Here is a 24,605-nt window from a genome sequence, read left to right on the forward strand (position 1 = left end):
GATGGACCTCTTTATTTATTTATTTTTGACTGCACTGGGTCTTCGTTGCTGCTCGAGGGCTTTCTCTAGTTGCAGCGAGTAGGGGCTGCTCTCTAGGTGCGGTGCATGGGCTTCTCATTTCTATGGCCTCTCTTGTTACAGAACATGGGCTGTGAGTGGCACAGGCTTCAGTAGTTGTAGCTCCCGAGCTCTAGAGCACAGGCGCAGTAGTTGAGGCACATGGGCTTAGTTGCTCCGTGGCATGCGGAATCTTCCTGGACCAGGGATCAAACCCTTGTCCCCTGAATTGGCAGGTAGATTCTTAACCACTGGACCACCAGGGAAGTTCCGCGATGGAACTCTTCTCTCTCCAAATTTTATCTTCTCAGCAACCCCAATTGACCGATGGAGAAAGGGAGCTGGGACATTCCCCCAGACCCAGAGCCCTGCTCCCAGACCACCTCCCCTCTTGCTGCTCCCCACCCAGGATGCTCTCTCTTCCTCCTCCTCTTTTTAGAGCTTTGCTGAAGCCAACATATTCCCATGCTGATTAGCTTGCCTGTAAAGCTGGATGACCCACGGTGCTTGGAAATTCTGCTGTATTTGGTATCAGAGGAAGGAATCAAGGAGGAATAAAAACCTAAAGATGCAGGAAGTCTTTGCCTTAAAAAGGTGAAAGGGCACATCTGTTTCAGAGCAAAGAAGGAGGGGATAGCCAGGGAAACAGGCATTTTGCAGCAGAGTCAGAATCTGAAGAAGCCCACGTCAGATGTCTTGTAGCTCAGCAATGCTGGAGCTTCTGGAGTGTGAAGGAAGTTTGAAAATGCTGTAGTGTGAGTCCCTTAGAAATTAACAGGAGGGTTTTCAAAGGCCGTCAGCATCATTTTATGTCAGTGACTGTATTTTTTTAAAGGTCACTAGCCTTTTATTTATTTATTTAACAGTGAAAATGTGTTAGTCACTCAGTCGTGTCCGACTCTGCAGCCACATGGACTGTGTAGCCCACCGGGCTCCTCTGTCCATGGGATTCTCCAAGCAAGAATACTCAGTAGGTAGCCACTCCCTTCTCCAGAGAATTTTCCTGACCTGGGGATCAAACCCAGGTCTCTTGCATTGCAGGCAGACTCTTTACCATCTGAGCTACCAGGAAAGCCAATTTAACACTGAAGTCTTTTAAAATATACATTTTTGTGTTTATTTGGCTGTGCCACGTCTTAGTTGAGGCACGTGGGATCTTTAGTTGTGGCATGTGGGATCTAGTTCCTGGACCAGGGATCAAACCACAGGCTCCCTACAGTGGGAGCCTGGGGTCTTAGCCACTGAACCACCAGAGAAGTCCCTCAATGGCTGTATTTCTCACTTTTATGAATCTTGGGTCTGATACTTTCACAAATGTGTTCAGATTTTGATCATTAAGTTAGGAAGTATTGATTATTCCACACAAATGGAAAAATTTGAAGAAACGGGTCAGGAGTCTGAAGGTTGAGGTGCCTCTGATAGGAGATGTTTCGGGGGGCAGTTGTCTACTTTTTAGGTTTCATTTTGCTTTGGTTTCACTTTATTTGTTGGATTTTTAGGTCAACACAGACCACACACCCACTCCACCCCACCTCATGCACACACAGCCCTTTGCATAATCCGATCTGCCTTATCTTCATGGTAGGTAGGGCTCTGCAATCATTAGGTAAGCATTACTTTTCTCATCTTCTCCCACAAAAAGGACAAGAGGAAATAGAATGAAATTCCGAGTTACATATAAGGAAAGTTTTCCTGACATCTTCAGGAAGTCCTGAATTAGGGCCTCACAGCATGGGTAGATTTTCCTAGAGCCCCAGAAGAAGTCATTTACAGAAAACCCCAGGAAGGCAGAGAAGAGCCTAGAACACTCTAGAAGAATCTAACACAAAGATTCTGATGTGGACTTCCCATCATTCACACCTGGTTTAATAGGGAGAAAATCATCAACTTGAGTCAGACACTTGACCAGGTGTCAAGCCACATCTGGGTGCTTTGGATAACAGGTCGTTAACCCCACTAAGTTCAGGGGCTCCCTGGTATTACCCAGAGTTGGCAGTCTCTGTGTCCCCAATCCAATGAGACTATTTCACTAAAAGCTGAACTTCCAGGCCCTCTCAACCCCTCGTTTTTAAAATTCCTTTACTAAGATAGAATAAACTGATGTACTAATGTGTTGTCAGTATTTGTGTCTCAATTATTTGGTGAAATAGATAGGTCAGCATCTGCCAGCACAGGTCAGATATAAGACTTTGTGACCACTCACAATGCCCACTCACCATCCATCCCAATTGTGCCTGCTCAGTCACTCAGTCGTGCCCAACTCTTTGTGACCCTATAGACTGCAGCCTGCCAGGCTTCTCTGTCCATGGGATTCTCCAGGCAAGAATACTGGAGTGGGTTGCTGTGCCCTACTCCACGGGATCTTCCCGGCCCAGGGATCAAACCCTCGTCTCCTGCATCTCCTGCACTGGAGGCAGATTCTTTATCCACTGAGCCACCTGGGAAACCCATTCATGCTAAAAAGGGAGGTTTCAGATGGTTTGCTTTGGTTGGACCACCTGTAATCACTGGCTATTTTGACTCTGGAGAACATAAGCTTGGTGACACTAAGAGGCAAATTTCCCATTTTATTATTTGGTTCCAGTCCCTTGACATATATGGAATTCAGTGGCCTTGTGTTTGAATCATCTATTCTCCCATCACTGACGCCTTTTTCAGAATTCTTACAATAAATCATGTTGAATGTTAAGTTCAGTAGTGTTTGCTTCCAGAATGTTTACTGCTTCACTCACATTGACCAGTCTAGGAGGACTGGGATAAGGGATAGCTGTCTGGCATGCCTGCCAAGTGCTGTTCATTTGTTAACACACTGGACTGACCTGTAGGCAGGTACTAAGGGATCAGTTCTGTGGCCCCCAGGCAACAGATGAGGAAACCAAGACTCAGCAAGGTGGTCATTTATCCAAAGTCAAACAGCGAGTAAGGATTTGAATCTGGGTCCACCTGACCAAACCATGCCCTGGCTCTCCATTCGTGGTCCTGAGTCATTTCCTCAAGCTTAGGCATTTCAAAGACACTTTACAGAATGGCTCTTCACTGTCCTTACTCCTTTTCCATTTCTTCGAATGAAATCATATTATTAACATATCTGGAAGTTGAGTAGAATTGCACGCAGCAGGATCTGTGTGTGAGCCCTTTCAAGACACATCCCTCAAGTGTTGTCCCTAAATGGAATACCAGCTGTCGGAGTTCTGTAGACAATCTGACAACATGCACGGGAGAGGGAAATCAAGCAAAAGTCATCAACTGGGGAATAAATAGTTTCTCTGAAAGCCACAGCAGAGCTCTTCCGTACCATTCAGCATGATGGACAAGGGATACAACTGCCAGAGGGGTGACCCAGGCCAGGCAGCCCCAGAGGATTCCTATGCAGTCATTCAGGTTCTCTTCTCTGCCCTGTGTAGACTAGCCATGTGATCCAGGGAACTTACTTTAAAACTCTCTGAGTTGTGCAGACATAAGGAACAGAGTTTTGGACACAGTGGGGGAAGGAGAGGGTGGGACAATTTGAGAGAGTAGCATTGAAACATACATTGAAAGTGAAAGTCACTCAGTTGTCTCTGACTCTTTGTGACCCCATGGACTATACAGTCCATGGAATTCTCCAGGCCAGAATACTGGAGTGGGTAGCCTTTCCCTTCTCCAGGAGATCTTCCCAACCCAGGGATCAAACCCAGGTCTCCCGCATTGCAGGCAGATTCTTTACCAGCTAAGCTACAAGGGAAACCCAACATATACATTACCATTTGTAAAATGGGTAGCTGGTGGGACTTTGCTGTATGATGCAGGGAACCCAAATCCAGTGCTTGGTGACAACCTAGAGGGGTGTTGATGGGGTGGGAGATGGGAAGGAGGTTCAAGAGGGAGGGGTTGTCAGAGACAACTATGGCTGATTCATTTTGATGTATGGCAGAAACCAACACAATATTGTAAAGTAATTATCCTCCAATTAAAAATAAAATTTAAAAAAAATGCCCTGCATTTAGCACAATGACACACATAGCAGGTACTCAGTAAATGTTTGCTGAATGACTGAAAAAAAAAACTCTCTGAGTCTTTTTTTTTCTTTCCATCCATCCCATGGAAAGATTGGACAATGGTGGTCACAACTAGATTCAAATACTTCTGGGCTCCTTGAAAGGTCAAAAAGAATTTTGCAGCTGTGTCTCCTCAAGTCGTCCCTGCTGAAATCAGAGTGTCTCTGTTGGATGTCAGATGGACATCTGGATTTGGAGACCTGGCCGTGCACCTTGGGTATCACATGCCTATCCAGCTGAAAAGGGCATGGCATGTCACCCACACCATCTGCTCCCAGCTCAGAGGGGGTGATAACTTTACTAAAATAAAACCTGTTCTCCTGGGGTAGGTGTCGGAGGTTAAGGGGTAGGTGAGGTCCATGGCAGGTAGTGAGACAGTAGACAGTTTGAAAGAAAGTTAGGGCTTTGGACCAAAAAAAAAAAAAAGGATTTTTCTTCTACTATTTGGGGACCTATCAAAGCAAACCTGTAGGGAGGTTTTTCTGGAGCCATGAGTGAAGAGTGAGGAGATTCTGAGATACATGATAGAGACCTGGGGAGGTCTTTACCCTCCCTATGCTCTATTTATTTTTGATAAATTGGTATGATGGTTAACAACTCCAGCTCTGAGCTCTGGACAGGGCTTTCTTAAAATCTTGCCTCACCACATACAGGTTACATGAGCAAAGCACTTAAATAAATACTAAGAGCTGAATTTTCTTCATCTATGAAATGGGAATCATATCATGACCTACCTCATATGGTTGTTATGAGCATATAACGTGTGAGAATTTTTTTAAATTAATTTATTTTAATTGGAGGACAATTCCTTTACAATATTGTGATGGTTTTTGCCATACACCAACATGAATCAGCATAGGTAAACTGTGTCCTCCCCATCCTGAAACCCCTCCCACCTTTCTCCCCACCCTACCCCTCAAGGTTGTCCCAGAGCACCAGCTTTGGGTGCCCTGCTTCATGCATCGAACTCACACTGGTCATCTGTTTTACATATGGTAATGTATATGTTTCAATGCTATTCTCCACATGAAAATATTTAGTACAATGCCTAACACATGGCTCAGCCGATAAAGAATCCGCCTGCAGTGTAGGAGACATAGGAGATGAGAGTTCAGTTACTGAGTCAGGAAGATCCCCTAGAGAAGGAAATGGCAACCCACTCCGGTATTCTTGCCTGAAAAATCCCATGGACAGAAGAGCCTGGCGGGCTACAGTCCAAAGGGTCACAAGCAGACACGACTGAACATGAGCACGATTTAAAAAAACAAACAAAAAAAAGCACTCAAAACAAACATCCAAAAAAAAAAACCCTGGCCAATCCCTGGCCCCAGTTCTCTTCTTGTTTGTTTGTATTTTTCAACCTGGAGACATTGCAGAGTATGTAATGCTGGAACACCACATCTTTGAAAAATGGTCCAGAGACCAAATTTACAGGGTTTGAACCATATCCTCTTGATATGTAAAGTCAAGTCCTTGCCAACATTGGAGTTCCCATGAATATTGGTCAAGACTCTTTTGCTTGTAAGTAACAAAAACTCAACCCAGACCCCCTCAAACTAAAAGACACTGGCTCAAATAATAGGGAAAGTCAAAGGGATGAGCTTTGGTTGACTTGGAACCAAAGAGCTCAAGCAACATTCTCTCCCTCCCCTCGTCTTGCTATCTCTCTCTCTCTTTGTTCTGTCTTCCTTCTTGGCATCATTCTTGAGCAGGCTCTCTCTCCCCAAGGTAAACAGGATTCTCTCTGTTAAGATTCAGTTCCATTCTGAAAAGGGACTCCAATCAAATCTGTGTGGCCTGTGTGCCTATCTCTGGACTAAGCCCAGAGCTCAGGGTACTCTATTAGCAATCTGGTTTGTTATGGGGGAAAGGTGAGGCCCTGGATTGAGAATTCCACCAGGTGCAAAGGCACAGATCCCTAAACCAAAAGATAGATTTTGCTACATGAGGGGGAAGGATGACTGGAAAGGTCACAATAACACCTGGCCACACCACACCAAGGATCCTTGGAGGACCCGCAAAGCCAGACACAGCTGTCTGACCTCTAGAAACCCGAGAAGGTTTTGTAGAAGAGACCAGCTCATACCCACACAATTACAGGTGGCCTGTCCTCCTCCTATGAAAACATCATAAAACGCACAATCCTGTTTCCATAGAGGCCACATCCTCCACCTCTAACTTCAGGTGTTATGTGGGTGCCTGGCCATTTCTGTTATCACTGATGTATAGAAAAATCTCTTTTGCGAGCTCTTAATTAGTTCCACTCTAGGCTATGGAACTATCCAATTTCATACAATCATAAAGTGTCAGACTTGGAAGGATCACAGACCTCTAATAGCTCCCAGACCTGCTAGGTCTGGTTTATGAGTGAGAATCACCTGAGCTGGGTTTTATATTGTTTTACCGTTTCCTTGGGCCCCAGACTCCCTGCCAGGACTATCACTTACATGGGTCTATGTTGAGGCAATTAGCCAGAATTATTATGATCCTGATTTGCCTTACTTGGGAGCCTGTGTCTCTGAAAATTGAAGCCAGAAAGATTTTGAACCCATTCTGTCTAGGATCACCCAGCTGATCAGTGGCAAAATTGATATAGACTCCTGTCTCTGGGAAAAAATTCAAGAGCTACTGCCTGGCATTTGCCCAGTGGAGCTGTGTGAATCTCTGTTAAAATAAGAAGGGGAAGGAACAGTCTATCACTACACACCCAGGTCCCGTCACAGCAGCCAGGAGTCTGCTGAGGTGCACAGATTCACTAATGAGCTTTCAAGAAAACAGAAAACCTCGCTTCTATGTCCTCCTGTGTCAACCTTCCCCAATGCACATTTCATCCCCCTGTATTTTCTGGACTCCTACTGTGACATCTATGTACTATGTACTATGTAGAGAGAGATCAAAATCTAGCTGGAGGACTTCCCTGGTGATCCATTGGTTAAGAACCTACTGTCCAGTGCCAGGGAATGAGATTCAATTGCTCACTAAGTCCAGGAGCTACAATCCCACACGCCACAGGGTGACTAAGCCCACATGCCACAACTCCTGAAGCCCACGTGTCTAGAGCCCATGCTCTGCAGCAAGAGAAGCCCCTACATGCTGCAATTAAGCCTACATGCTGCAATTAAGACCCAACACAGCCAAAAAATTATATATACACACACACACACTCAGGAGAAAGACATAGAAAAAATCACCAATAGCGTGATGTATTCTTGCCATTTTAAGTGTTCAAAAAGATCAAGAAGGAATAGGTTCCTTGAGAAATTAAGCACAGAGTTACCATATGACCCAGCAATTTGGCCCCTAAATTTGTACCCAAGAGAACTGAAAACACATCCACACAAACACTTGTATCAGTACATGAACGTTCATAGCAGCATTATTTAAAATAGCAAAAAAAAAAAAAAAAAGAAACAACAAATGTCGGTGAATGGATAAGCAGAATGAGGCACATCCATTCAATGGAATATTATTCAGCCACAAAAAGGAATGAAGTACTCATCAGTGCTACAGCATAGATGTACCTGGAAAGGATAAGTGATAGAAAGTGAAAGTAAAAGTGAAGTCGCTCAGTCGTGTCCGACTCCTTGCGACCCCATGAACTGTAGCATACCAGGCTCCTCCCTCCATGGGATTCTCCAGGCAAGAGCACTGGAGTGGGGTGCCATTTATAGAAGCCGGACACAAAAGGTCACGTAGTGTATGGTTCAGTGTATATGAAGTGCCCAAAAGAGGCAAATCCATAGAAACAGAAAGTGGATCAGCGATTGCCAGGGGCTGGGGAGGCTAGGGGATGAGGAATGACTTCTAATGTGTTTGGTGTTTCTTTTTAAAGTGATGAGAACATTCTAGAATCAGGTGGTGATGGTTTCACAACCCGTGGGAATGTACTAAATACCACTGGATTGTACACTCTAAAAGGGTGAATTTTATGCCATGGGTTCTACCTCAATTAAAAGTAAGTAAATATTAAGAGCTGGTACAAAGAAGAACACTCATGCCTGTCGTGTCCAACTCTTTGCAACCCCATGGACTGTAGCCTGCCAGCTTCCTCTGTCCATGGAATTTTCCAGGCAAGAATACTGGAGCGGGTTGCCATTTCCTTCTCCACAAGATCTTTCTGACGCAAGGATCAAACCTGCATCTCCTGTGTCTCCTGCATTGGTAGTCTCTTAACTCAGAGACAAAGAGCTCCATCATTTAAAAATATTTAAATATGAGGCACTTTGAGAGCAGGATAGATGTTCGGGAGAAGCCTCATGGAAAAGTTAAGTTGGGGTTAGGCCTGGAAGAAATGAGAGGGAAGGTAGGGTAAGCACCATTAGCAGAGGGAAAAGTATGAACAGTGCTGCAGAGTCTTAGGTAGAGAAGAAACCTGCCAGGCTGGGACAGAGCTTACTGGGGGAGGGAAGGAGCCATGGTCTCAGAACAGAAGGAGATAGGAGGTGATCTGTGGTTCTACCTGCCGAGCTCAAGAGCTGGACAGAACTGCTTCCCCCAGCTAGGCAGGGGGTGGGGGAGCTTTGCAGGGAGATTGCAGGGTGTGGTGACGCATAGCAAGCATGGCTCCAAGAGGGTGAGTCTGGCTGCAGTGCAGGATGAATCATTGAGGGAAGAGACCAAGGCAAAGTTCTGGGAGCATCGGGTGTAGGCTCAGCCCAGGACTCCTGCAGGAAACAGGAGGAAAACCAGCACCTCTTTTCTCTGATCCTCAGAGGATACAGGGAGGAAACGGTGCATTTCTCTGGCAAGTTACGGTTGCACCTAGCTTTTACTATTTTATGAGCTGGTTTATCTCAGAACTAATTCTTGACATTAGCAGAACAGTTATCATTGGCTCCTTTTACAGAGAGAGAAACTGAGGCTCAAAGAAGTTCAGCCTCTTGCCCAGGGTTCTTCCTCAGTGCAGTGAGGAGAAGTCATGTCTCCAGCTTCCAGTGCATCCTGGGCTGACCTGTCATCTTGTTGGGGAAACCAAGCATAGACATCGAGAATAAAAAAATACACCAAAGTATGCTGCTGCTAAGTCGCTTCAGTCGTGTCCAACTCTGTGCGACCCCATAGACGGCAGCCCACCAGGCTCCCCCGTCCCTGGGATTCTCCAGGCAAGAACACTGGAGTGGGTTGCCATTTCCTTCTCCAATGCATGAACGTGAAAAGTGAAAGTGAAGTCGCTCAGTCGTGTCCGACTCTTAGCAACCCCATGGACTGCAGCCCACCAGGCTCCTCCGTCCATGGGATTTTCCAGGCAAGAGTACTGGAGTGGAGTGCCATTGCCTTCTCCGACACCAAAGTATAGTGCAAGGCAAATATCTGATAGCCAAAGACAGGCATTCAATTATCAACAAGCATAGCAATTAGCGCCGGGTTACACTGCTGACCGCACCAAGTGTTTGAAGTGTATTTCCTTTTAACTAAAGTTTAAAAATTGAGACAAATGAAAGCAACGTGTAGTTAACATTCTCTTTTTGGTAAGACTAAAGCATTTTCTTTGTATCTTTCTATGGCTGCACTTTTCTATTGCTAAACAAATGATCAAGAATTTGTACAGAACTTTGGAACCTCCATGTTCGAATCAGACCTGGGTCCAAATCCCACCGTTTTCATTTGTCAAATGATCTTGGACTCTACTTCTCCGAACGTCAGAGCCCTTGCCTACTGAATGAGGATGACGTACTCAACTCTTTGAGGACTATCGCTATCAATTCTGCCAGGACATCTATAAAGCACCTAATGTGTACGTTGCCCACTGATGTGGGTGTTCACTAACTAAAGAGTTTTTTCAAGGTTTACAAAGGGGAATTAGAACTCACTGGGCACAGACAACATCCCAGTACCTTCCTATGTTCTTAATCCTCACCACAAGGTAGGTCTTATTAACCCCCATTTTACAGATGAGGAAACCGAGGCCCAGGGAACTTGGCTTGCCCAAGGTCAAACAGCTACTGTGTGGGATAATGTAATTGTGATTCAGATTTGGGTCTGGCTCCAGAAGTCATGACTTTTTCACTCTGCCACACCACTTCCCTGCGAGTGACTTCCCTGATGGTCCAGTGCTTAAGATTCTGCCTTGCAGTGCAGGGGACACAGGTTTGGTCCCTGGTCAGGGAACTAAGATCTCAGAAGCGGTGAAGCCACGAGGCCCACATGCCACAACTACTGAGCCCGGACGCCACAACTGGAGAATCCGTGTGCCTCAAGCAAAGATTCTATGGGACCCAATGAAGATCCTGCGTACTGCACCTAAGACCTGACACAGCTAAATAAATACATGTTTTTAAAGAGAGTAGAGCAATTATATTAAAAAAAAAAAAAAAAATACTGGATGTGAAAGGAGTCTCCTTCTTGACCAGAGTCTGAAAATCAGACTCCAATGATGAGGGGTTTCAGAGCGACCCAGGCGTGACCTGGAGGCTTCCCTCTGCTTACAGGGCTCAGGTCTGGATCCAGACTCATGGCCTCAGGAACCAACTATTAGGTCCCCAGGCCTTCCGTCCTTTCTTATTTCTCCCCTCCCACGCTTTGAAGGATTTTTAGATCAAAGGTGCAGCCGCTCTCCTGGGGGATAATCCTATTCCCTGTAACCTTGTTTTCTGGGTGTCCTTCACAAAGCAGGGCTTCCGCAAAAAATCCCTCCCTCAGCCCAGTCACACAGTTTTTCTTTCCCTTAAGCCTTCACCAGCCCTCAGGACAGGAAGGTAGAAGTCTGCCTTCCGAAGCATTTCTATGCTGAGGAGCAGCTCAGAATAAATTAGCTAGTCCTCAGAAAGTGTGAGATGCGCCACTTCCACATCCTCATCTTATTTTCTACTTGGGTCCCTTCCTTCCCAAACGCTACCTCCCTTTTCCTTCCTGAGGGCTGCTATCTTTTCACGTTTTGCCCATTCCTGGGGGCAGGCACATCTCCGCACCAAGGAAATTTTCTTCCTCCAGGTAAGAACTTTTAAGATTCTAAGACCCAGGCATGATGAGCAAGTGGTAGAGAACAGAGCCAAAAATACTTTCAATCACCCGAGGGAAGCCCAGTGGGCCCAGAAGGATTAAAGATAACAAGCCGAGGCCTGATAGACAAGGCAGAAATAGCCAACAGGTCTCGGGGAGGAGGGTGACAGAAGCTGTGCTGGGAGTGCTGGGTCTCTGTGGAGTGCGGCTTGCTAGAGGAACTTTCTGGTGGATGTAATTTTTAGAGGCCCCTCAACGCCTTGTCTCAGGGGAAGCTAGAAACATCACACGCTACCTGCTTCTTCTCTGCTATTTCTAGGGCTTTAGATGAGCCATTGAGTGTCAGGGAGGAGAGGAACTTGAACTTTTTTGCAGGTTTTTTTTAAAAGGTATGTGGACCCTACTTTGACCATTTTCTTTTGCCATGCTTCTTTCTAGCAGAGAGTAATTTTAAGGGAAATTATATTTTTTTCTCCAGTTAATTTGGCCTAAAGAAAAACCAACGTACAATAGAATGTCTAGCAGAAGGACCCCTTTGCAAAATGAAAGCTAATCTGAAAATGTTCTTCTGTCCTGGTCTTGGGTTTCCACAATACCCCCATCCCCACGCGCGGACACACACACGCATTCACGCACATAAACATATGCAGTCCTCCGGTCCCCAGCAACTCAAACTCTCTCAGACCTTTGGGCCCCACCCAGACCTCCTGAATGAAAAGCTCTGAGTAGGGGAGGGCCCAGAGATTCCTTAGTCACCTGGTGCACGTTTACCAAATCGCTTCAGCGTGTCCAGCTCTTTGTGACCCCTCGGACTGTAACCTGCCAGGCTCCTCTGTCCATGGGATTCTCCAGGCAAGAATACCGGAGTGGGTAGCCATGCCCTCCCATGTTCAACCCAAGGATTGAACCCCAGTCTCTATGTCTCCTGCATTGGCAGGTGGGTTCTTTATCACTAGAGCCTGGAGAGCTTATTAAAAACACACATTCCTGGTCTCCAGCCCCAGAGATTGGATTCAGTCATCCTATGGAGGGGCTGGAGAATTCACATTGATATCAAATTCCCAGATGGTGCTGATGCTGCTAATCCAGTGAGTAGCCCTGAGGTAGGTAGCCTTCCCACCAGCCTCCCAGGAAGGGGTTTCTGCCTCACAGTAGGTGGGAAACTGTGTATAAACACCACTGCAGGACCACGAATGGACAGGGAAGGAGGTGAGATGAAAAGAGGAAAAAGGAGGGAAAGAAATTCTGTCATGGGAAACAATGCCTGGAGGAGAGACCTGTCCCTCTTTTTTTCAAAGCTTTTCCTTTCTTGGGACTTCCCTGGCAGTCCAGTGGTTAAGACTCTATGCTTCCAATGCAGGGGTTTGAGTTCTATCCCTAGTCAGGGAACTAGGATCCCATGTGCTGAGCAGCCAAGAAAAAAAAAAAAAAAGCGTTTCCTTTCTTGTTATTTCCATTTCCCTATTTCTGGTCTATATTCGTAAACCATATTTGTTATTGCTTCCTGATCAAGACCAACTAATGGTTTCTTGTGGGTCTTATAAAAATGGTGACACAAGACCTCGCCCAACAGAAAGATGAAGAGAGTGCCACCCCAGGAGCCAAGGTTAGACCCTTGGTGCCACAGAATCTGGGGGCAGGGACACCCTGCCTCCAAAAAGTATGAGAGGAGTTCGTGCCTCCCTGCTTCATGCTGTCCACAGTGCTCATGGTCCCCATGTCTCAGATCTCATCAGGCACAGGGTCACCTGGGTAAACATGGACGATCACTGGCCCAACTCTCATGCATGCATGCTAAGTCGCTTCAGTCGTATCTGACTCTTTGCAACCCTATAGACTGTAGCCTGCCAGGCTCCTTGGTCCATGAGATTCTCCAGGCAAGAATACTGGAGTGGGTTCCCATTTCCTACTCCAGGGGATCTTCCTGACCAAAGGATCAAACCAAGTCCCTTATGTCTCCTGTATTGGCAGATGGGTTCTTTTACCACTAGCGCCACCTGGGAAGAACCCACTTCCAGAGTTGCCCATTCAGTAGATCTGCGGGATGCAGGGGTGGCCTGAGAATTTGCATTTGAATAAGCTCCTGATGATGCCATGCTGCTCACCCAGGAACCCTGCTCTCGAGACACTGACATGCATATTCGCCATAATGCTGTAAGTCGCTTAGAGTCACTTCAACCATCAGCCACCCTAGGAACAATCCTAGGGAAGGTAAGTGTCTTCCAGCCCCGAAGGAGTCTGTAGCGAAGCACTGGAACCTGGTTCTGTCTGTACCAGCTGCCTCAGACATGGGAGACTGGTGCTCTGCAAAAAACGGGCATGGCAGGCCTGAATGATGCCTTCGGTGAGACTCACTCTAAAAGGTTGCCTATTTCCTCCATTGCTGTAGCTCCATTATCGCATCCAGAAGCCTGTACCTCCCAATGAACATCACATCTGTCATGATTTTTGTTCTAGAAGTTTTGCCACCTCCTACCACCTGCCAGGACACGGGATGCCCAGTGTCCTCCCAGAGCTGACCTGGAGATGCTTTGTTGGAAGTGACCAGTCTTCATGCTGGGGGCTGGTCCCTGGGTTTGTTGAGGAAGAGGTGCCCGGTCCCCAACCCCTTCTCACTGTGTCGTTTTTCTCTCCCCTCCCCACCCTCTCTCCCTGCCTCCTGACCCTCTGCTCCCCTCTCTCCTCTCCTCCCCGCAGTGCATTCCCAGAAGCAGAACAGACAGACCTGTGTCCGGAAGAGCCTCATCTGCGCCTTCGCCATGGCCTTCATCATAAGCGTCATGCTGATTGCGGCCAACCAGATCCTCCGGAGCGGCATGGAGTAGCCGCCTCCCCAGCAGCTGCGCTCCCGGCTCCGCGCATGTGCTTGCCCCGCGGGCAGACTCGTCCTCCACACAAGCGGATGCGGACGGTGCAGAGCGGCACCGTCTGGCGCAGAACCCAAGGTTGCAGTGCAACCCCGTGTCGTGGCAAACCCACTCCATCCCCTTGGCAGGTACACAAAAGGGCTGTCTTCAATGCTTTAATGGTCTTGTTTCCAAATGCAATAAATAGCCAGGAGTTCCGGACGACCGCTTCAAACGCCGGTAGGACCTCGAAAAGAGAAACTTTACGTTCATCTCGGGATTCCCATGGCAATCCAGGTTGGCGGTGTGAGGGAGCAAGAGAGAGGCTGACCACCACCGCGCCCCCTTCGTTCTCCCCGGGGGTCAACTGGAGACTCCCCCCACCTCCACCTCCACCCCCACCCCAGGGCGACCCTCAAGTCCCAAGAGGCTGACTTCTGGGTTGCTGAAGAAGTGGACGTTCCTGTCCCACCCTGGCTTCCTTCCTCCACCCAGTGGAGCCCCCTCCCCACCCAGACGTGAGGGGAAAGCCATTGAAGGGGGTGCAGCGCCCAGCGGTCTGCAGGGTGCACCCCTCCGCTTCCGGTCTACTGCCTTTTCTACGGGACTCTTGTTGGCAGAGTTGGGGAGCCCTCGGTTTCCGTCGGCACTTGGCTTTCTGTTCCTAGAGCACACCGCGCACCAGCATTTTGGAATCTGCAGAGAGCCTTTCTCCCAGCTTTGCCGCCTGTGCTGCCATTTAGACGACAGAGAAGCATAGCCGTGGGCATCTCTATAACCTGACACACAGACAGACGTATCTATCGGGCTTCTTCAGGTGTGACATCCATCCATCGTCCCTCATCGCTTTACTGCTGATAGTAGCCTGTCCTCCGACACACATCCCTGCCTCTTGGGCTGGGTCGTTTGGGGATGGGGAGGGGCCGCGGCTGGTGGTGAAGGAGGTGTTTGTTGCAAGCCACGCCCCAGCTGTCCAGAGTGATGGAGTCTGAACACATCACCATGTGTAAGAGACCTCTGTAAGTCAAGGTCCTTGTGCGCTCGCCTTTCTCTCATCTTCAGATTTGCTTTGTTAGTCTGTCTTTCCCAGATAGAGAAACACCATCCCAACGGGAAAGATGGAAGGATCCAACGATTGTATTTCATGTAACATGGTCCTGCAGTTGGATTCTGCAACTGACTCATTTTCATGAGAAAATGAAAAGATGTTAATAAGCTCAGCCGACTCCACAAGTAAAACATTTCTGTTGGGGAAGGGAAGTGAAGCCAACCCCATCTCAAGTCTCTGATTTCCAGACTTTTCCTAGTTGCCATATCCACCACCGTCACTCACCCAAGCTCGAGTAGTCTGATTAGCCAGTAATCTTTCGTAGTAGTACTTCCCTTTGTATGTTTCCAAGCTCAGGTTTTGATTTCTGTGGTGGGATTGTCTTGCTCCTCTTTCTTTCCATTGCATCCTAGAGCTACAAGCTTTTCCTCCGTCCCTTTTCCCTTTTCATTCAGTATGGAGGTGCCAGACTCCTCTTTTGCTGCACCAAGTGGTTTTGGGGGTGCGGTGTGTGTTTTGGAATCCCTCCTCAAGCCTCCTGTCCCTTTCTGCCCTCTCCCTCCAGTCTTCTCAGACTTGGAGCACCCAAGCTGTCAGCTTGGGGTCTTCTTCCAAATTACCCCTGCAAGCACTTTGGACAACAGCCCGGGAGCAGCTCTCAAAATTTCCCCACTGCAAATATCCAAAATGAGCACAAGTAGAAATAGGGTTTGAGCCATAGCATGGAGGGAGGAGCAGGAGTCAGCTCCCTGGAGCCTGGGAGGTTGTGAGTGAGTCCCTCTGTGAAAAATGCCCAGGGTCCCCCACATCCAGGCCAAGTAAGGCAGCGACCTGCCCACCCCTCTTGCCCGCCCAGCCCTGCCAGACACTGTGTGTCTGTCTGCCTCTCCTCTCTCCCCTCTTGCCTGACTCACCTCCATCCCTCAGGACCAGACTTCAGAACAAGAACAGGTGCAAATGCAGAATATGAACGCACAGGGCAAGTTCACCGTTAGTTTCCACCCTAAGCAGTTTGCCCCTTCTCTCTCTCTTTTAACTGGACTTAAGTAAAAGGGACTCCATGAATGACTCAGCCATGTCCTCCTGGGGAAAGGGGTATGAGAGACACCAGGTAGACTGGATCCAGACCCCAGGGGTGACTCTTAAAGGACCCTGCCCTATGCGAGGGCAGTGCTGCAGGTGATGCTGGACTTCAGGGCAAAAAACAAAGAGTACTTCTAGAAAGTACAAGTGCTTGTGCCTCCTCCTGGGGGGAAGGGACCTTGACGGATATGAGGGTTAAACCTTAGAGAAATTAGCTGCTGTGTAAGCAAGGAAATCTAGAAAGACACCGACAGCCTGTTTCCCAACAAGTCCTCAGCATCCTCTCCCTAAAGAGGACCCTTTTCATCTCTCCTAGTGACCAGGAAGTAAGTTCATCCTACCCAGGAGAAAATCTAGGAGAAGGTGTCCTAGAGAGGATGACTTCTAAGGATGTTGCTAAGGAGAGAGGGCAAGAAAGATGCCATAGACTTTGATGGGCTTGAAGTTAACCTCCTACCGTGGTAACCTCACACACTGTGCCAGGGCCTGAGTGTGTGGAAACAGCCCAGAGGCAGTGGCAACCTGCAGGCTCTGGGTGCTAAGAGCTGACACCCTGGCAGCTTTGCCTGGATGGTCTGTCAACGGTACTGGGTATAAGATGTTGGCTTCCCACTGTCCCACTCCAAGTCCTGTCCACACCCATGATACTTCAAGCCAGTCAACACCTTCCACACTGTGGGATTTCCTGCGTGCCTGGACGAAGACTCTAGGAGTCCCGGTCCTCCAGTGTGCCATGCGGCCCCTGGCTGGAGGGGACCTCTGCAGAAGCTGAGAGGGAGTAACTCAACTCTTACTCTGTCCTCCCAGTGAGTAGACTTAGGAATCTCCTATGGGGTGGCTGAGTGACTGGCAAACCAAGCTCGGCTCATTCTTGTCCTCTATACCACCTCTTCCTACCACACGAGTGATGATTTGGGAGTCATATGCGTGAGAGACAAGGGGTACAGACCCTGATCCCCAGAGAAGCTGTCTCCCATCACTCCCAGAGCCCCCAGACAGGACCCAGCCCGGGAACTATTAACCGTGGCTTCTGGCATATGTGTGGGTCCCACATGACCACCAATCTGGTTAAAAAAAAAAAAAAAAAAGGGTGTTGCCATGGAAACCCTTGCATTCCACCCTGAGTGTGCCAAGACTCACAAAAATAGGGAACATTTCCTTAAAGAACAAACACCTGGGCTCAGCCTGCTTGCATTCTGACTCCCCGAATCCATAGCCCGCTGGTGGGAGAAATTAGCCTGAAAGAAGCTCTGCCTTTGTCTCTTTTGTTTGGACCTGTCCTTCTATTTGCTCAGGAGAACAGGAGCCAGGTGGTACCTTCCCCACCTCCCAGAGCCCAGAGCAAAGACCCCCTGAATCTGGGCAAAAAGGCAGGAATGCCATCTGGAAAACAAAAAATATTTTAAGCCCATCTTTAAAAGCATCTGTTTGCCTGTTGAGAAGCTTTCCCACAAGCCAGAAACGTGAACTAAAGTGAACTGAGGTTTACATGTGGTCCTCGGCCAGTCCAGTGGTTTCAGAAGTTTCTAGGTGTTTGATTTGCCAAGAACAAGATTTGTACAACATGTCTTCTGTCTTGAAACCTGCTACCTGTCTCAGTTTGCACCTGACGAATGGTCTCCTGTCTGCTGTTAAGCCAAAAGAACCTAATGAAAGATTGCACGCTTATTTTGATAATCATGTCCCCATCCCAACCTCCCATCCACAGAATCACAAAGTGATGTATTGAAGAGCTGGGAGAGAGAAATTTATCCTTTATTCCAAACGCCTTCTCTCGGCTTAAGTCCAGACTCAGGTCATAAATCAAAGAGAGCTTTGCTCGTAACCAATAGCTAGCAGCCTCCCTGGGACAGTAGAGGACATGACCGGAAAAGTAGGGTGTGACCCCCAAGATCCTCAGCATGGCTGGCATGGCCGTGCGTGGCTGCACGCCTTGAAGCCCTGTTCTGCTGTGCTCTTCTGCTCTGCCCCCATGGAAGCTACTGAGTTCTGCTCCTCGAACCATACTGGTCATTTACTGCACTGACTATTTGTCCAAAAGTCTGTAGTGATCGTGTTATTCATTCTATCCCACTAAGATACTCAGAAGGCCTGGAACCCGACTGCAAAAAGAAGGGGCCCCTTTTTCTATAATACCATGATGATACAGATGGATTTGGGCTTCTAAACTTGGGCAATATACTGGTTGTGTTGCCAGGAGGACTGTGGAGCCATCTTCCCTGGAGATCATTTATCTGAAATGAGCTCAGATTTCTCCTTGGCCTCTTCTGCAGTCACGCCAGGGTGAAGAGTTCATAACCTAAAGATCCGGCTCTAGCCATCCTCCACCACCACCTCTACTCCCCCAGAAGGGGAAAAATATCCTTCAGGAACAGAAAAGAAGCATTATTCCACAGCTAAGGTTTTCAATTTGAATTATTTAAAGCAATGGAGAAATAGAGCAGGGTTCAGGCTGCCTCTTTCGGACACTGTCTCCATGACAATTTAAATGTCAGAACTGTTCAGCTTCACTTCTTCCTTCCTTTGACTGAGTCACTCAGGGGACTGTCCTCCATTATGTGGCCTTGTCATAGGCACTTGGTTTGGAGGGAAAAGGTCAGGCGTGCAGACCAGCCAAGCACTTCTCTTAGTGTCCTATGCTCTGTGCTAAGTCCACAGTCATTGAAATAGCCATGGTTTCTAGTGAATATTGGTTTAGGACCCTCTTTATAAGGTCTCAAGAGACCAGATAACAATACTCAAAAAGCCTTGGAGGCAAAATTAATGTGATTGTTGGCTTGAAATATAGTCACAAAGAATCAGGTTCTGCCAGTCCCCCAAAGACAGTCGTCTGAAGTTGGGAAAAACTTGCCAAGTATCCTGCCTTCCTGCCCCTGCCTTGGGTAGCTTATCCATTGAGCACATCCCCCCCCCAATTCTGTGCCCCCCATATTGGGTGTAGCTCTCATCTGCCTCTTTTCCTTGAGAAAGCTGGCTTGGCTTTCAAACCCATGCTTCTCGCAGTGTTATACATTATTGTTCAAGTGAAACGGAAGTAGAGGCTGGAATTTTCCAGGGGAGTAGAGCAGCAGGATAATTAGGGAGGAATATTCCAGGGAATGTAAAATTCAAGTATGATGTTGCTTCATCCCTGTACCTGGGAGAGAAAAAGTTTTTAAAAGGTGGCTGTGGCTGATCTCTGAACATTTTCCATATACATCTGGTCTACCCTGGGAGCCTAGATGGGCTTGAGTGCCATAGGGCTGTTGCCCACCAACCTGATCCCAACCACATGCACTGGGAGCTTCAAGAGGGGGCTGGTAGCTCACCTTTCCTTGGGGGATGCTGATTTGCCAAACCCCAAAATGCCTTTCCCAGAGTGCTCTGTCTGGGCTCAGACCTGTTGAGGCTAGGAGAGAAGACATTAGTACTGGATATGTAAGCAACTCGGTCAGCCAGAAAGATCAGAGGAGGCAGGGCCCCAGGTGCCTCTGCCACCCACCGGTCAGATAATTCTGAGTGGTTTTCCCTCCCAGCCTCAGTCTTCTCATCTCTAAAACAAGAGGAAAGGTCAACCTGATGACTCAGAAGAGCCCTCCTCTTGTGACTATCTGAAACAAATCAAAGTGAATTCCCACACTTGATAGGGTCCCTATGTCCCCTATGAATTGTATTAAGAACTTTTTTTTTTTTAATACAAATCCCCAGAGGCCGTTGTGATACAGTATCTCTTTTGGTGTCCTTTGTCTGTAGATGAAACAATGCAATGTCCAGTGCGTCTTGTAGACAGGAGGTTTTGTTTGTTCCCTGAGGACTTGCTGATTCAAGGGAGCATCCAAGAAGGGCTTTGTGTCCTGTCTGAGCCAGGGTCAAAATGAAGGGCATGGGGTCACTGTACCTCAGGTCACATGGATCAGAATTCCTGACTAAGGAGGGTAAAACAAAGCCAGATTCCGGGAAAAGATGCAGTTTCCCCATCTGAAAAAGCCTGACTGGAAGTTACTGAGTATAAAGAGCACAACTTTTGGTCATTTCTTTCTTTACTCATTTTTCTGACCCTTGGAACAGCAGTTCCTGTACGTGTGATAGTGGCTTGTAATTATTCGTACCACTGCAGAAGGAAGAGAGTCACGGTCTCTGGGGATTGTTAGGAATTCGATTAACTGTCTGGGGAGACAGGCACCAGCAACACTCCTTAGATGGCTGATGAGTGATGCTGAGCACAGGTGCCTGCTTTAGAAGCGATCCACCCATGATGAAGGATAAAGGGCAGAGAGAGGGCGGTTACAGGGTCCACACAAGTCTCCAGCCCTCTGCCCATGACAACCTAAAATCCTATGTCTCTCTCCTGTTTTTTTCTTTTTCTTTTCCTGAAGTAAATGGAGGTCCCAGTCATTGTTTTTCTAGTGAGCCCCAACTGCTCTTTCCTGCAAAGTCCTAGATTGGCCAGGGAAGGGTCCTCTGAGCTCCTGGTGGAAACTGACTCAAGTCGCCGTCGGCTCTCTCCAAGGAAAATCAAAGAACGCGCTTTCTTTCTAATCTGGGAGTCAGGCTTCGGGGGTCTTTGAATGGCTTCTTAGTGGGGTTTGATTTTCTTTCCCAATTGGAAGTCTAGGAAGAAGCTATTTGTCCAAGGACTCACCAAAGACAATGCCCTTGGAGGAAAATCAGCCCCCAAATCTGGCTGGGGAATGGGTTGGCAAGCTGTCATCTGCTGGGGGTTGGGGTTGTTGTGATCCTAGGGGTCCTTGGAATTGAGATGTGAGTTTTTTTCCAAAGCACAGTGGTAAATGGCGGGATGCAAATTGGAGCACAGATAAGGATTATTACAAGCAGAATGACAAGAGCTTGGCAGATCTCCTATCCAGAATAGGCCACTAAGACTGCAATCCTGGGTCACAATCTTCCCATTTACCTCATTCATATTCCATCTCTTTTATTTTTCCATTCAGTATTCATTGATGATTTCTGCTATTAAATAATGAGAGAGTCAGCAGATTAGTCAGAAGAAAATCTTTATATAAAATGTAAATACTAATATAAATTAACTTGGCATGCAACTTACTGATCTCATGAAGTACATATTATTATTATGTTATCTTAGTGTATAAAGGAAACCTGACTGCCATATTTACCAGATGTTTTCTCTAACCAAACTTGTCTGTAAATATATAATCTGTATAAAAAAAAGAGTCTAATTTACCATTATTTATGCAATAGAAAAGAATAAAAGTTTTTTTTTTTTTCTTTTGATGAGAGATTCAGCTTGTTATCTGGGGGTGTTATTTGCAAAAGTGTCGTAAAATTCATTTCCATGACCCTGAAGGGCAACCAGATCTGTCTGCTGACTGGCCAGCAACATCACCCGCTTCCAAGAAGCAAGAAGCCTGCAAGAAGCCTGCAAGAAAGCTGCCGGGGATCTGGTCTTTGGCGAGGCTTCGGAGGGGGAATGATTGACAGCAGGGGCAGTAGCTGACTATGGAGCATATGGTGAGAAATAGGAACCAGCTTCCGGCTGGGGAGCAGACAGTCTAATTAAGAAAACTTTGCAGACACCCAAGCTAATGGTGTTAGCCTCTGGGATTCCATTTGCCAAGCCCTTCCCAATATTAGTATTCAGGCACTGCTTAGCTTTTGCTTAAACATTTGGAATTTTTCATGTTAGTTAAGCTTCTTGGGCATAGGAAAAAGAAACCACACATTCCCTTATAATATATATAAGGAAATGTGCTGTGCTCTGCTTAGTCTCTCTGTCATGTCTGACTCTTTGCGACCCCAGGGACTATAGCCCCCCAGGCTCCTCTGTCCATGGGATTTTCCAGGCAAGAATACTGGAGTAGGTTGCCATTTCCTACTCCAGGAGATCTTCCTAAATGTCTTAAGTCAAAAATCTTGAGTTTCCTATGAGTAGAGTCTCGCAGTGTCTCAGGGTCCTCTCTTCTGAGTACTGCATCTTATATACCTTCTCAGGGGAAACTTAACGAGGTAAAATCACTAAGCTTTGCTTTTTGCTTAAAAATCCTAAATATAGAGTGTTCTACAAAAAGCACATGTTCCCCCACCCCTTCTGTTAAAGGGGGCCTCTGGCAAATTCCAGTGAGATAATAACTTAGTTTTTATCATCTCTGATCTGGGTTTTAAGAATTATTTTTTATTATAAGGGAATAGTTAGTGATGAATATTCATTCTCCTGGGTACTTACTCCAGGAGGGGGTGTCATGCAGGACAAAAGACTCACCAGAGGGCTGAGAACAGAACTCCAGTCTGACCCATGACCATGGAGATCATGAAGCCTGAAGGCTCAGAGATAATATCCAGGACAAAACAAAGCTATCCCTCAGAAGGTGAAGTATCTTTGAATTTATTGGGATTTTTCCATACTTCTGGTGATAAGTGAATGCCTTTGTCTTTTTCTTTTTTTTAAGGTAAGTGAATTTCAAAGGCTTTTCTTTCAAACAAAGGTATGTCTGCCACCCTGTGTGCAATTAGAAAGCCATGCCCCGGGACTTCCCTGGTGGTTCAGTAGTTGGGACTTCATCTTCCAGTGCAGTGGGTGCAGGTTCAATCCACAGTCAGGGAGCTAGGATCCTGTGTGCTTTGTGGCCAAAAAAACCCAAGACATAAAAAATCAGAAACAGCATTGTAACAAATTCACAAAAGACTTTAAAAATGGTCCATGTCAAAAGTCTTAAAAAAAAAAATTAGAAAGCCGTGCCCATCGCTTCTCCTGCCAGTTCTGGAAGGTCTACCTGTGGCAGGTTGCCTGGCCTTGAACGAAAAAGGATGGGTGGCCTCCCTGATGGAGGAACTGAGGTCATGTTTCCAGGTTGCTCTCACTCACCCCCCTGGTTTTACTTCAACCCAGTACACTTGTGCTTTACTCACTGGTGATGGACCAAGAGAGGACGCAGCTGCTCTCCAGCCCCCTGGCTAATCGTCCCCAGGTCCTGGGGCATCCACTGTATGTGGGGCCATGCTGCAGCCCCCCAAGCACAGGCCAGTGTGTAGCCGGAAGACTCTTCTGACTTGGGATGTCTCCAGCCCTGTAGCAGTGCTCAGAGGCAGCAAGGCCCCACTCTCAACTTCTGAATTTCCTAGAATTAGAAGTAAAGGTACCATTGATGCTACAGGGCTGTGCCAAGGTGACAGGCTGGTAGACGCTTTGGGGCTTGGCGCCCCACTCTGGCTCTCATAAACCTTGTCCCCATTTTTTTTTTCTATGCTGTCAAGATAATTTGAAGTTAACTGATCTTTAAACACGGCGGCAGTTCCCAACCCTGGTTGCACATAGGAATTGCCTGGGGAAAAAAATCCAAAGTCTTGGGACCAGCCCCAGATGCCATGATTCCATCGCTCTGGGATGCAGCCTGGGCTCAGGGATGCTTGCTCTCCAGGGGATTGTCTTCAGGGTGAAGCACCAGGGCAGCAGGTTCCTACTCTTTCTGATTTGGGTCATTTCCAGAGAAACAGGTCAGTCCTCTTAGCACTGCACTATGCTCGGTCATGTCCAGCTCTCTGCGGCCCCATGGACTATAGCTCCTCTGTCCACGAGATTTCCCAAGCAAATTGGGGTGGGTTGCCATTTTCTCCTCCAGGGGGTCTTCCGGACCCAGGGATGGAACCCGCCTGTCCTGTGTCTCCTGCATTGGGAGGCAGATTCTGTGCTACTAGCGCCACGTGTCGGCACAACGGCCTTCAGGGTGTGTTCCCTCAACTAGAACCTGGGAACTTGCTAGAAAGGCAAATTCTCAGGCTACGTGGAATATTTCCTGCCCTGACAGTGAACAAGGGGCTTTCCTGGTAGCTCAGTTGGTAAAGAATCTGCCTGCAATGCAGGAGACACTGGTTCGATTCTTGGATTGGGAAGAGCTGCTGGAGAAGGGATAGGCTACCCACTCCAGTATTCTTGGGCTTCCCTTGTGGCTCAGCTGGTAAAGAATCCACCTGCAATGTGGGAGACCTGGGTTTGATCCCTGGGTTGGGAAGATCCCCTGGAGAAGGGAACGGCTACCCACTCCAGTGTTCTGGCCTGGAGAATTCCATGGACTGTATAGTCTGTGGGTTCGCAAAGAGCTGGACATGACTGAGTGACTTTCACTTTCACTTTTTTATAAGTGAACAAGGATGTCATAGTCATCAGCAATTGTGACCTTCCAGTGTGAGCCGTTGAGCCCTTAGACACTTGGGAAGGAAAAAACACCTGCCATCAACAGCCATCAGACTGCAGCCACTCCCTACTGTGAGCCCTAAGGGAACTCAGGATACTGGCCCCAGACAGCTTATCAAAGGAATGATTTCAGTGAGCCCAAACTTGCATCTTCCCATACATAGAAAAGTCCTAAATTCCTTAATTTGGAATATCTGAGTTTCTTTAATTAACAATCATCTTTTGATGTTCAGACTATCTGCCCTTTGTCACAAAAATCCTATATAACCCGGCTTCTCCCCTAGCCTCCTCCAAGCAGTTCTCTCAGGGTTACTTGAGATGCTGCCTCCCGTGCTTGAAGTCCTAAAAATTCCCACTGAGTAAAACACAACTATGGCTTCCCTGGTTGCTCAGTGGTAAAGAATCTGCCTGCCAATGCAGGAGACGAGAGTTCAATCCTTGGGTTGGGA

At 47.4% G+C, this 24,605-nt stretch overlaps 1 protein-coding gene across 3 annotated transcripts in view; it reads left to right on the top strand.

The window, feature by feature from the left end:
- Positions 1-21,242, top strand: part of CALN1 (calneuron 1) — a 462,160-nt gene extending 440,918 nt beyond the window's left edge. For 2 of the 3 annotated variants that reach the window (XM_005224934.5, XM_059881397.1), the window contains exon 6: positions 13,731-21,242. In XM_005224934.5, coding sequence (XP_005224991.1) covers positions 13,731-13,858 — 128 coding nt within the window. In that variant the 3' untranslated portion in view covers positions 13,859-21,242. The remainder of the gene's footprint in view (positions 1-13,730) is intronic. The other variant, NM_001206115.1, reaches the window with a different exon arrangement.
- Positions 21,243-24,605: the final 3,363 nt, after the last annotated feature.

Source organism: Bos taurus, chromosome 25 (genome assembly GCF_002263795.3).
Source record: "Bos taurus isolate L1 Dominette 01449 registration number 42190680 breed Hereford chromosome 25, ARS-UCD2.0, whole genome shotgun sequence".
NCBI classification, from domain to species: domain Eukaryota; kingdom Metazoa; phylum Chordata; class Mammalia; order Artiodactyla; family Bovidae; genus Bos; species Bos taurus.